Source organism: Diceros bicornis, chromosome 3 (genome assembly GCF_020826845.1).
Source record: "Diceros bicornis minor isolate mBicDic1 chromosome 3, mDicBic1.mat.cur, whole genome shotgun sequence".
In the NCBI taxonomy this organism is placed as follows: domain Eukaryota; kingdom Metazoa; phylum Chordata; class Mammalia; order Perissodactyla; family Rhinocerotidae; genus Diceros; species Diceros bicornis.
This window is the reverse complement of record NC_080742.1, coordinates 72,447,863-72,461,568: the sequence shown is the minus strand read 5'-3', so window position 1 is coordinate 72,461,568 and position 13,706 is coordinate 72,447,863. Positions and strand designations below refer to the sequence as shown.

Below are 13,706 nucleotides of genomic sequence, written 5' to 3'. Positions count from 1 at the left end.
TAGCAAGAACATAAGCACTTCCTGAGAAAACAAAACATTTAGATAATGTCTCCTTTGGTGTGCTCCTTACTGGGAATTATTCCCTCAGCTGTGATCTATGACACTCTGAGCAGCTTTTGCTAGAATCTTATCTCCTTTCTCAAAAGATGCATGGAAATCTCATTACAAGTGTTCGACACCTGTTCCCTAGAAGGTCTCAGAAAGAATGTCCGTTTACTCAGCTCACTTGACAGTGTGTCATGTATTTGTGTTGTGGATTTTTTATATGGGCTGTGATTCACAGATAAATGCAATCTTGAAATACCAAGCTTTCTTCCTTTCATGGGCAATTTTGTAGAATTTATCATTCTCCAAATCCAGAGTTTGAAACCAACTGATTGACGACCCTCTGGTTTATTTACTAACATGTGTTAACAGGTAAACCAAGTGACATATAGCAGCGTGGCTCCTGCAGCACCTTGTTAATCCGAGTAGTTTAGATGTGTTAAAAAGTCTTTTCCAATTGCACAAAACCAGGGTAATGCAAACTGACAGATTTCACCTCTTTATTTCTCAGCAGAGTTTGTAAGTACTTAAAGCCCTGATAGATGATGGTTTTGGAAATTAGGGAGAGTTATTACTTGTAGGCCATAACTAAGTGGCGGTATAGCTTCAAGCTATATTAAAAGATCTAATAGAAGTCTTTAATTTAGTTAATATACTAAATTAAAAGATCTAATAGAAGTGTTTGTAATGCCGGATTTTTTTTTTTTTTTAATTTCAGAAAGGAAACCTGTAAAGTATCCGGGAGGCATCAGTGCATACACACATATTCACAGTGGCTGGCAGACCCAGGATGTTAAAACTGTAGAAACATTCAAGATGTCACTAAGCCCAAGCCTACTCTCTGTACTTGGTCTTTACACTTGCCCAACTAAGAGACTTTCTCCAAATCTTAGCATCAAATATGTTATCGCCACTGATGTGTGAGTTGGCTGGCCTAACAGATCTTGATTATGTCAAAGGAAACAAAGACATACATACAGACATCAAGATCTTTTGACTAATTTCTTAGCACCCAAGGTTACAAATCTTTTCAAATTATATCTTTTATATGGTGGTTGCCGTGTCCAGGAAACTTCTCTTTCCTTCTCCTTCAGCTTGCTTCCCAGCTGGCAAGCCTCTGGAGGCCCTTGCACCTTCCCCGTTGCCCACTCCTGAGCAGACCGCCTTCACCCCCTGCTGCCTCACTGCATCCTGCCTTGCCTAATCCCCCGTTGTTTGTGGGCAGACTTTGTTCTTGAGAATGAAAAAAAGTTTAAGGGACCAGAGGAGGATGTGAGTGGAGGTGTGATGGTACTTCTTTTATGCATGAATATAGCAAATGACCATGGAAAGGCCGTTTTAAGTAAATGTAATTAGAAAACAAGAAGGACTAAGCATGAAATTTAAGATGCTATAGACCTTAATTATTTGATAATTTCATATTGGCACGGCGGTTACTATAGTTGAGATGATGATTACGGTTTTCAGTTTCCATATCTGTATATTGAGAGGAAGTGGGTGTAATATATATATAGAAAGGGAGCAGTAAAACCGAGGAGACCATTTATCAGTTTCAGCTGTTGGATGTATATCCATGTGTGATATATATATGTGTACACATGTGTATATATATGTGTGTGTATATATGTAGATATATATATGAGATGTATATCTCATGGCTAAAGACCAGTCTTTAGAAAAACCCTTGTTATGCAATTAGCTGTAAAATTACCAGTGGAAAAATTGTATGCTGTCATTAGAATCCTACAACATGGTTCTAGCTAGAGCTAACCAGAGCAAACTAAATATACAGTATAGAAAACTTTATTCTCTTTTAAGCCCTCATAGCCCTTGCAGCCAGCAGCACTAAAAAGATATTTTTTTTCCCGTGAGATCTTAGATCTTCCTGCTTCACTAACATAAGGAGAGCCAGGGTCTCAATAGTTAAAAGGACAACTTGAATAAACTCAAACCAAGATATCTGTGTTTCTCCGCGCTTATAAATCACATAACTATAAAAGCCTGTGACCAATGTTAAACCAACTATTAAATTTTATATGTAATCTTTTCTCTGTAATTCCATCACCATCCCTTATTTTAAGATCTTAAGAGGAGAGTATGTCTCCACACTTCTCCTAAAGAAAGTCTCACAAAGCATCACTGACATGTACCTCACATATGTGTCTGACTTTTTATGGCCCATTACTCATGGATCACCACTTACGGTTGGTTTGTGGAGATAGCTCAATTTGGATCCAGTCTGGCTGCCATTGGCCCATACTCCAGCGGCCAGTTCTCCTTTGTTCCACAGCTGACCGTTTGCTTAAAAATGAATTTATTGATGTGAAAGATAATCCAGGTAAAGCAGTTAATGTGACTGTGATCACAGGACAATTATTCCAAAGTACTATATCATTAACATGGTTAATTCCAAGGAGGTATTAACTGGAACTGTTGCTTTAAATGACAGGGTCATTAAATGAGTTGGCCCCAAAGGGAGCCTTGGAATTAGGAGGCCACGGACCTATTGTTTTCAAACAACTGTGGCATTAATATTCTCAAGGATTTTAAACAGCTGTAGGGAGGCAATAACATCCTAGATTTTCATTCATACATATGAGGATTGTCCAAATATGTACCCCATCTGATCTGGGATAACATTACAGAAAGGTAAAATGTGTTCAGATTCTACAGAAAATGTCATCTTTTTTCTAAAATGAAGTTTATATAAGATATAGTTTGATTTCAGGTAAAAGAGGAAATAATCTAAAGCTTAAACAGGGCACCTTTGTTTTTAACTTTGTTGTTCATAAACACTAATAGTTCCCAAGGCCAGCCCTGGTGGTCTAGTGGTTAAGATTCAGTTCTCTCACCACTATGGCCCAGGTTCATATCCCAGTCAGGGAACCATACCACCTGTCTGTCATCCTATGGCAGCTACCTGTTTCTGTGATGCTGAAAGCTATGGCCCTAGTATTTCAAATAACAGCATTGTGGTGGACAGGTTTCAGTGGCGCTTCCAGACTAAGACAGACTATGAAGAAGGATCTGGCCACCCACTTGTGATTGGCCCTACGGATAGCAGTAAAACATTGGCTGATATAGCCCCAGAAGATGAGAGGATGGTGCAAAAAGACCAGGCAGGGTTCCACTCTGCTGTTTACAGGGTTGCTACGACGCAAGGGCACTAACAACAACAAAGTAGTTCTCAAAGTGCATACCCCAGGCCAGCATCATCAGCATCACTTGGAAACGTGTTAGAAATTCCAAATCTTGGGCCAGACACAAGACCTATTGAATCTAAAACTCTAGGAATGATGCCAAGCAATCAGTGTTTTAACAAGGTCTCCTGGTGATTCTGAGCGTGCTGAAGTTGAGAACCACAGATCTATGCTGAAGATACTCCCTTGATTAGAGCAATATGTATTCCAGCACTCATAGAACCAGGAGAGGTTGCAGTCAGATGAACCAGGAAAGAATCAATGATGCATCATTCTCTTGCACCAGTTGATAGTGCCAGGTCTTAGAGAATCTGATATTAGGGCAAGTATAGGTCAGGTTGACCCTAAAGAGTTGGGAAATGGGGTTTAGGTTTAGAAGCCACCTCTCCCCTAGATTCCGAGGCAGTCTTCTTAGCCAGCAGGTTATATACCATTCGCTCTAGGGGACTAAGTAGAAAGAGTTGCCCCAGAATCATCTAACCTAGTCAAACTCGAAAGAAAGTGGCAGTCAGGTTTGGGAGAGGAGGGGTGGTTTTGTTTAATGGGAAAGAAAGTATTTTATCCCCCACCCTCCTTTCCTCTTGGGATAAGAAGGCCTATGAGTATTCAGATCTGGCCCAGATTAGGACTCCCAGGAGCCTGGTTGTCCTAGTCTCTTGCACTATAGTGCTTAGCACGGTTGCTGTGTTTGGAGCCAGAGGATTGGTCATAAAATCTCAATAAAACTTAGGCTTTCCAACTGAGTCATCAATCTGGGTTATGCAAAGAGGGAGAACATTGACACCAGACAAGAATTAAGGTTCAAGTTAGAACGTTGTAGGGAGCCAGTAGAAATTCCCTGATCTAGCTAGGTTGGCCTGAAGGAGGTTATGAATAGGAGAAGGCATCTAACATGGAGGAGGTAGCTCAGATGAAACCTTTGCCAATCTTTCTAATTGTAACAAATCATCTATGTGCCGATTGCAGTACGCAGCATGTGTCTAAGTAACGTGGTGTTGCCTTATATTTCTGTAGGGTGAGGAGTGAGGAGGGAGCAATCACTATCTACTTTGATGGAGGGAGGAGCACACGGAAATGGAAGGATTCATTCCATCACTCCTCAGCTGAGTCTGAGGGTAGATAAGTTTTGCCAACTGGCAGTCCATGGAGAGGATGGTGACAGTCTTTGCCACTGGATGAACTTTGGGGTTCCAGGTAGAAGAAATCAGATGTACCCTTGACTCAACTTCCTGTTCTTTTAAACCTTGTAAGGCAAAGCCTCACTGCTTGGGCCTCCAGAGTGTCCCAGGTGAATGCTTCATGTTGCTAATCTCCCTACTCCTTCCAAACTGTAGTCCTTCCTTTAACTCCTTTCCCTACGTAGTGGTCATTTTCCCATTTCCTCCCCCTCTTTCCTCATCTTTTTTCCCAGAACCTGCAGTTATCCCTATAGTCCCTTCTTAAGTCTTAGAGTTTCTCACCTCAGTTATCTCCTGAATGTCGGGGCTTTGTCCTTATCCATCCGATTTATGTTCTTTAGGGGGAGTGAAGGCAACAGAAGAGGGAGTGAGTTCTTTTTCTTCAGATGGGAGGAGGAAAAAGGTGGGAGACTTCAATATCAGACTGCTGCTAGCTTTCTCTGATCTAAAGGTTCTGAGTTCACGCACCCACTAAAAGAATAATTTCCTGTTAAAGAGTTCCATATGTTATACATGAGCAATTTAAAGCCGCCTTATTCACATATCTTTGCTCCTATTTCTTGCAAGCTAATAACCCTGGTCTTGCATACTAGTGCATGTAATTCACTCTCTATTGGAGCTGTATCACAGAATTTCCTCATAGTGACCAAAAATGGATGGTATATAGCTATCCTCTACCTTATAACCTGGTTAGGGAGAGATAGACATAAATTCTTTGAAGGCGGAAATATTATCCTGTTCATCCTTGTATCCCCTCAGTCATTAGTACAGTACCTTACATGCAATAAATGTTGAATCAAATTCAGGACCACAAAATCTGGGGATGTTGAAGAACCAAGCAAGAAACCTGAGTGCATATTCAGGAATTATTTTTTGATGCACCCTAGCTGGTTATTATGACCTACATGCAAGAGAGAGAAGACAAAGCAGTATTGTGATGAGATTATTTCCATGATCCAACCGAACACCATCTTGAATTCTGTTTCTTATTTAGCTACAAGTACAGATGCAATCAGTCTGTTACAAGTTAAGGTCAAATACATTACAAATTTCTACATATCCTGTATGGAGGAAAAGGAACTGAAATGATCTTATTGGTCTTCTCCCCATGGCCCCTTACAACCTTCACTAGGAGTATCACTGTGTATCCACCACTAGGGACTTCCACAGGAAATGGCAGAAAAGGAGGCAGCCAAGAATGTGCTGGAAATATGCACCATCTCTGAAGCAGAAAAGCAAAATTAAAGCAAAACAGTCAAGCTGTCTTCTTACATCTTCCCACCTCCCTAGCTTTTCCCCAGTGAGATCTCTTCCTAATTGTACAGAGGTATAATTAAAAGGAATTGCTTCAAGGAACCAAGGAGTGTTATCATAGAAAAGTAAAAATGTTCCATAATGAAGAGAAATCATAGCCAAAAGCAGTGCATTGAAATTCATCAAAAAACCTTGCTACTTTTGTCGTGTTTGTTTTAAATGTCACTATTTGAAATGTATTACAACAATCAGCAACTTAGTGGGAAGCTTGGAGAATATAGAGACATCTGAACTGCTGTAGAAATGTTACAAAAAGTGAAAGTGAACGTTTTAAGGAGGAATTCTCAAATATTCCCAGTGTTCAGATTGTTAATGGAGCTATTGATAACCTTGTTATCTAAGCGAGTTCTGACTATAGAATGCATTAAACTTCTTGGCTGTAGCCAAATGGGTGTCAGCCAGAGATGGCATACATAGTGTACTTGATAAAAATGCTATTTATTTAAAGTATTAGAGTGCCATTATGTTCAAGTACAAAGTTTCAATCCTCTCAGTAAATTTAATAGGAAGAATAAAATGTTTTAGACTTTTTAAGTTTCAGGAGGACACAGCGTACTCTCAGTGTTATTACTTCGGATAGTGTCAAATGTAAAAGCTGGTTTTGACATATTCACGTGTAAACAGAAACAAGTTTTGAGGTTGTTTCTGTGATTCTTTTCCATTATTGCATACTTGTGGCTAAGGATATGGTGACTTTGTTAACTCCTCAAACTTTAAGCTATTTCAGAAGTTTCTATTTTGTGTTTGTGTGTGTGTTATTCCTATTTAGAGAATTGAAAATGAAAAAGAACTCAAATCATTGTATCATTATTTGTATGACGTCAGAGGTAAGATTTTAGTCCCATCTCAGCCAATGTCTCTATGACCTTGGACGCCGTCTTTAACCTCTCCAAGCCTCTTCTTCCTTATCTGGAAATGGGGGCCATGATTCCCTAACTTGCAGAATGGTTATAAAGATTCAGTAAATAAGGTACTAAAGTATGTAGGAAAAATGAGTTCCTCTTCTATGATAAAAATGATTTTGTTATCCTTTCCTTATGAAGAACATGATATAAACATATACACGTACAGTGAAATAATATAATCCAATACAGATAAAGCCCAGCACTTATAGAACCCATAGAGTCTCTTAGCTAGAAGGAATCTTAGAGATTGTATGGCTCAATGATTCTTAGCATTTGTTTGGCTTATGGACCACTTTGAGAATATGGTGAAAGTTATCATTCTCTCCCTAAAAATGCCTCTATACACAAAAATTAACGTATAATTTTAAGGGATTCAAGGACCTCCTAAAACCTATTCCTAACCCCCTGGGTTAAGGATCCTCAACTTCATTTCTCTGTTTTTAGGTTGGGAGTTTGAATTAAGGAAGATAAATTTATGCTCTTGAGAATTAAAACTTATTTTGAGAACTATTTTCCAAAGAAGTCTTTTCTCTAATAATTTAAGAACACAGCATTCATCAGTTATTTGAGCAGTGTTCTCAGAATACAACTGCATTTCATCTATGGACTTGCTGTTTAGTCCACCTTTGGTATATTAGTGACAGAAGAGCTATTTGCAATCCTACACAAGGTTAAATAAAATAATTTGGGTACTGATTGAATTTCTAACATGCTTTTTCCTAAAACAAATGTTACTGCTGCATTCTCAATAAACAGTATGTGCCATCATCCAAAGCCTATTCAGGATACTGAGAGCACAAGATAATGAGACCCAGTTTCTGACTTTGATCAGGGCAAAGACTATCAAAGATTATCAGGCTCATGAGCCTGTAATAGATGAAGTCAGAGAGAGGGGCAACTCATTCAGCTCCAGAACTCTGAGAAGGTCCCACGTTTAAGATAGCATTAAAGATGGGTCTTGAATGATGAGTGGGAGTTTGCCAGGCAGAGGATCCAGATATCTCAACTTCATGTGCATGCAAATTTTGCAATGCATCATAATCTTTTTAATTTCAAACAATTAACTTTGAATTATACTTATGTGGTAATTAGTCCTAAAGTATATGGGGTAGCCCAATGAAGATCCATTTCCTAGTTTCATCAACCATGCATCATTATCCTCTGAGCCACAGTCTCCAAACCTCAGAGCCATTTTCCTCTGTGGCCTGGAATTTCTAGTCACTCACAAGGGCTTGCAAATTCCTTCTTCAAAGTGTCCCTGCACCTTCCTTGTCTTTTCTCTTCCTACTGCCCTCTTCCCATAGTTCTCCTTAGTCCTGGACTTGACCCTCAAGTTCCATGTTGCACAGCCTTGCCAATCCTTCCTTGTTCTACACAACCACCAAATACATTTTCTAAAATTTATTTATTCTGAAGCCCCACTCAGAAAGATTTGCTCCAAGTTATCTAGAGGATATAGTCATCCAGTCTACGTATTATATTACTTATTATATTATATTACGTATTACACAATCTGACCTCAGGCTCATCACCCATCTTTCCCAGCATGTTTGTGCACCATCCAGGCGAGTACAAGGCAGAGGTGGTAAGAGACCATATTAAGTTCAGGTCTCCTCTTCACCACTTATCAGCTGTTGCACTTCATCTCTCTGAGTTTGTTTCCTTATCTACGAATTATATGAATAAAAAATCAGTGACTTAAAGCTGTTTGGAAAATTAGGATAATAACAGATGAGAAGTACCTGGTGTGCTTGATGCATAATTGGCTGTCAATAAGTGGTAACATTTGTCACCATCATTGTCGTCATCACCTTCCTCTGAAATTCACTGCTTCTCTGTCATGCACTTATTCTTTTCGAGAATTCTCTTTTTACCCAGGTCCTGCTTACCTTTCCAATGATTCTTCTCCTAAACCCACCTGCCCTCAGAAACTCTCTCCTCACGTCTCCTGCATCACTGCTATGTTTGCTTTACATTGTTTCCAAACTTTTCTTAAGTGTCTTGTCTTCCTAACGCAATTACGATACCTAGATCTGCCCTCAAGTGGAGTAGACTGTCATGCAAAGAGCCTTCTTGACTTCACTCTTCTTTGAGGATGTTGAGTGTCCATGAAACAAATGCAAGATTGGATAGTTGATGTCTAAGGATCCTTTCAGTAGTGATTTTTGGATTCTGAGTTGTTTAAGATCAGGGACGTGTGTTACGCTTCCTCCTACTTCCCACAGTTAAGAACATTGTAGACACACTCAACTATGTGATGTTTGGCTGGCTGGTTTTCCTGAAGAATTATTGTATTCTTTGATCCCTGTCACAAAGGAGCAGTGGCTTTCCATTCTACAGGGGAGTTTAGTAGGATGTGTACCCGGATCGGAGAATGGGAACCACCCCTCCTCCCCCACTGTGACCTATAGTGAGCATATAATAGCTGTTTAATGAACAAGCACCAACCATAAGCAATGTTTCACTGCATCATTGTCCATCCCTTGGGAACAAATTAAGAGCAAATGAAAGAGTCTCCAAATTTAAGGCTGAAGTTTTAGGGAGAAGTTGATGGAAAAGATTGATTGCTGATAAATTAATGACTCCTTAGATTCCACAGGAAAAGCTCTTTTTCTGAAAATTTTACTTCCTTTCCTTGTAACTTTGTTATTAGGGGTAGAGAAAGAGTCCGTGAATCTAAGACAACATTTATCTTTAATGTCCTAACTGGAGACTCTGTTCTTCACATTCAATTTGAAACAGTTTCATCACACAGGGCACCTCTAATTTCTGCCAGTTTGTTGTATCTCTGAAATCAACTACTTTGCCTTCTCGGTGGCTGACTTTCAGGTACCTGCATTTAATCTTATTGTGGCCTGGCCTTTTTATACCAATTGGCCTTCATGCTGAAAGAACCTACAGCTTTAAAGAACTCCTCTCCACCCCTCTCCCCTAGTTGACGGAGGGGAGAGGGTGGGATGATGGTGGGCAGGAAAGGAGGGGAGGAAATCAGTTAATTGCAGGCTGTCAGTGTTGTTTTAGGTGACTTTGTACTTCTTGAATTTAAGATCAACATGAACTATAGACATTTCAGGCTGGGAATTTAAATAGCAACAAAAAAGCATAGGTTTTGTCAATGCCAGGAATGACTCATCTGGTAAGAATTGTATTGTATTGAAAATACAATACAGAGAGCGGGAAAAGACTGTGGTATTTGCTCTCTTTGTGTTCTGACCTTGAGGAGAATTCTAACTTTGTTGCAGAAGTTGAGCATCTAATGTGCTGGATGCACCTGTTAGTCCTTATATATTAAACGGCAAAGCACTTGCACTTCCCTGTGATTGCTTTGTGGGTGAACTATTTTCCGCAATCTGGTGAACTGGTTTTTTTTTTAATTTTATGAATGTATTCATTTATATTTCCTACATCTTTTATTTCTCAAAAAAATATGCTTTCTCTATTTCAACACCCTGTTCTTATCATTATATCTTAGAATATGTTTAGCTTTTTATTTTCAAGGTAACATTATTATGACTTGTTTTTACTATAGAGACCATGAACCAGGCAACTCCTGCTAGAAAGCTGGAAGAGGTTCTTCACCTAGCAGAGCTCTGCATAGAAGTCTTACAGCAGAATGAAGAGCATCATGCAGAGGTGATGACTGGTTTTAACTGCCATATACGTGCACACAATGCATACACATAATGCTTTGCCATAGTGGGAACAACACTAAAGTGGTGGCCTGCCCTATAGTCTTTGATACGCATCTGGCCATTTACCTGTAGAAAACTGAGAACATAAGTGCATTTCCTAGAAATGTAACTCCTATGTGTTACAAAGGAATTATGTATGTATATAATTTAATATCTATTCCTGACCACGGTTATGCTATGAGGAATATGGGAGAGTTTATGGGATCTGCCAAAGGTGTGCAACTAGTAAGAAGCAAAGCTGGGACCCTAACCCCATCTTGTGAGGCCAGATCATTTGCTTTTCACTCTATGCCAGGATTGTTTTGGTTTAGAAATATAAATTAATCAGTGTACAAAAGGAAAAGTAGTGATAAACCATAAGATAACAAAATTGAATAGAAGACATTCGTAACTCTAGAGCTGGTAACTCTAGTCTTTCACTTTTACCACCAAGCTTTGCTTTAAATTAAATTTTCACTACACCTGCATTGTTTATAGTTTTTAAAAGTTCTAATTATATATTCACATTCACTAAAGATATAGAGTGGTATTTCACCATGCAAACTGCTTATTCTAAGACTTAAAAGTGTCACTCTTTCTGTTAGTCATGAGTTTATTTAAAAAAACAAGAGTTTCTGACTTTGAATTGAGTGGGGAAAATGTGTGGAATTAAATAAATGTAATAAATATCAGTGCCCTAATAGTGCTTTTATTCTTGAGGAAGCACATGAAATGAGCAAGGATAAAAAGACCAGATACATAAGAATCTGTAGAATACTTATATTTAATGAAGCCTAGTTCTCAAAAATATAAGAAACTACAGGAAGTACATTTTAAGCAAATTCTTGGAAAAAGAGTATTCATGAAACCTTACTATAGATAACTAAGATTTATTTTATCTGGTTATAAATAGGATCATTCAAAACATCTGCTTTTAGCTCACACTGTGGAATCTAGTTTTTACCTTGCATCTGTCATGTGTGAACTTGTTATGGATATTTTATTTTAAACTGAAGAAACAGCTGCTTCAGTAATTTGAAATGAATTCCCAGGAGGATCTTTTGTAGGCTAGTACTACCACTATGTTACAATGAAAATGATTATATGATAAAATATATGTATGTGTTGTCTTTGTCTTTTGTGAAAAGGCATTATCATCACAGTATTAGCCCTTTTTAAATTTCAAAAAATTTCTAATGGGATATCCAGTTGCACTATATTACACCTAAACAGGTACATCTAATATTCCCATACATTTCACAAAAATAACATTTAATTTTCCTGCATAATAAGGGCAATAACTCTCCTATCTTTTAAATGTAATCAATGTGTTATATGCTCCCTGCAATCACTAAACCGTGTTAAAGTATAATGTATCCAAACACAATTAAAATGTAACTATTACTTATTTTCTAATCCACAAAAATGCAGTTGACTTTACTGAACAGAGATAACCAAAACTCATAAATATCATTCTATGATATGCTGAAATATAGAACTATTATAATGACCTCTTTTTAAAATGCTTTGTAACACTATGACATTTCTCCATTCCCCAATGCTTCCAAATTCTTGGAATTCCTCAGGGAAGAGAGGTGAGTAAAATTATCTGCACTGTTTTTCTAGCATGAATAACACTTTCATGTGAAGATAAGATAGAACCCTCTCTGATGATAGTTTTAAAGCCAACTTAGTTCCTCTCCTTGGAATTAAAGACAGTATTTCTTTGAATGGGCTAATCTTCATTGTACTGTTTTGGCGAATGTGTCTTAATAATTGCATGCATACTTACTGCTGGCCGTCTAAGTAAAAGCCAGCTGAGAGAATCTTGATATTTTGGTTTTGGTTTTATCTTCTTCTCTTTTTTGCCTTTTTCTTTTTTTTTAACCAGAAGATCCACCTTTTTCTCTGAACAGTATTGGGGAGTGAATTGGTCTGATTCCACAGTCATTTCCTGAGTGAATGGGTGGACTGCACTCTACACTGATGTTTATTTTGCTGGATGTTCAAGCTAGAGTTGCGTTGCTCCATGATAGAGCACCTAGCTCAGCTCCCTTGGTGGAGGTTAATGTGTCCACCTCAGAGAGACCTTCAAGTGGCTGGTGTGTCAGCTCCTTTTATTTCCGTTCTACTTCTCTCCACAGTGGCAGTTTACTTTACAGGGCTGAGAGGTTATTTCTACCCTTCAGCAGTTTCTCAGTTAAGCAGGTATGTCCTTCAGATCTTTGACAATAACTTACTTATAAGACAGTCCTCCCCTCTCTCTGAAGGCCTCTTGATCTCTCCTCTCAGGCTTTTCCTCTGAATTTCTGTGTTTCCTCTTTAGAAGGATAGTTGAAGCTCCTTTCCAGAAAATCTTTAAGGCTGTCTCCACATTCCCATGAGGAGACTGTGTCTGACCAGAACCTTAGGCAGACTGTTCTGACAGCTGTCTTTCCATGGCCCTCACTTTGACAACACCAGGAAGTCCCAAATGCTGTGCTCCCGCTAGCACACCCGCTCCACACACACCATTTTACTGGTAAGAAAACTGAGACCCAGAAAGGTTGAACAACTTGCCAGAGGTGCACAGCTGATTAGTGGCTGAGTGAAGACTCAGGCAAGACTCTAGACTTGGGTACTTTCCAGTGAACCATATTGTTATTTCTGTTTAAATTGAGTGGCCAGAATGGTCATCGTGCCCTGGTTCTGCTGCCAGGTTTGACACTGGGCATCATAGCAGGGGTATAAACGCAGAGGGGATGATTACGTGCAAGCGTGGACGCATCCTGTTCCTTTCTGTCATTCTCGTCCTTTCCTTGCACTCTGGCATGTTCTAGGACTCTGCCTAAAGGGAGAGAGTGCTGAGAATATCAGTAGAGGGGTGGAGGGAAGAAACACGATCAATGTGAGCACAGCTCAAGTTGTTACTTTGTTGCTTATTGTTGCAGCAGAATCTTGATTTAAGGTCCCTAACATATTTTAAATATAATGTTGTTGGGCCAGCCCGGTAGCGTAGTGGTTAAGTTGGGCACACTCTGCTTCAGCGGCCTGGGTTCATGGGTTCGGATCCCCAGCGCGGACCTACACCACTTGTCATGCCATGCTGTAGCAGCAACCCACATACAAAATAGAGGAAGATTGGCACAGATGTTAGCTCAGGGCTAATCTTCCTCAAGCAAAAAAAAAGAGGAAGATTGTCAACAAATGTTAACTCAGAGTGAATCTTCCTCACCAAATAAATAAATAAATAAGTAAATAAATATAATGTCCACCATATCAGTGACACTATAGGCAAGAAGGGTGTCTGGCAGTAATTTAGTATTTGCGACTTAACTCTCAGTCCACTGCAAATGCTTGATTCGTCTTACACTTCAGCGGCTGTATCTCAGGCTGCTCCAACAGCAGAGCCAG

At 39.1% G+C, this 13,706-nt stretch overlaps 1 protein-coding gene across 6 annotated transcripts in view; it reads left to right on the top strand.

Annotated features, from left to right (window-relative positions):
• The window catches only part of CADPS2 (calcium dependent secretion activator 2), a 495,178-nt gene that overhangs the window by 395,364 nt on the left and 86,108 nt on the right, over positions 1-13,706 (top strand). For all 6 annotated transcript variants that reach the window (XM_058529077.1, XM_058529069.1, XM_058529059.1 and 3 more), the window contains one exon: positions 10,172-10,275. In XM_058529077.1, coding sequence (XP_058385060.1) covers positions 10,172-10,275 — 104 coding nt within the window. The remainder of the gene's footprint in view (positions 1-10,171; positions 10,276-13,706) is intronic.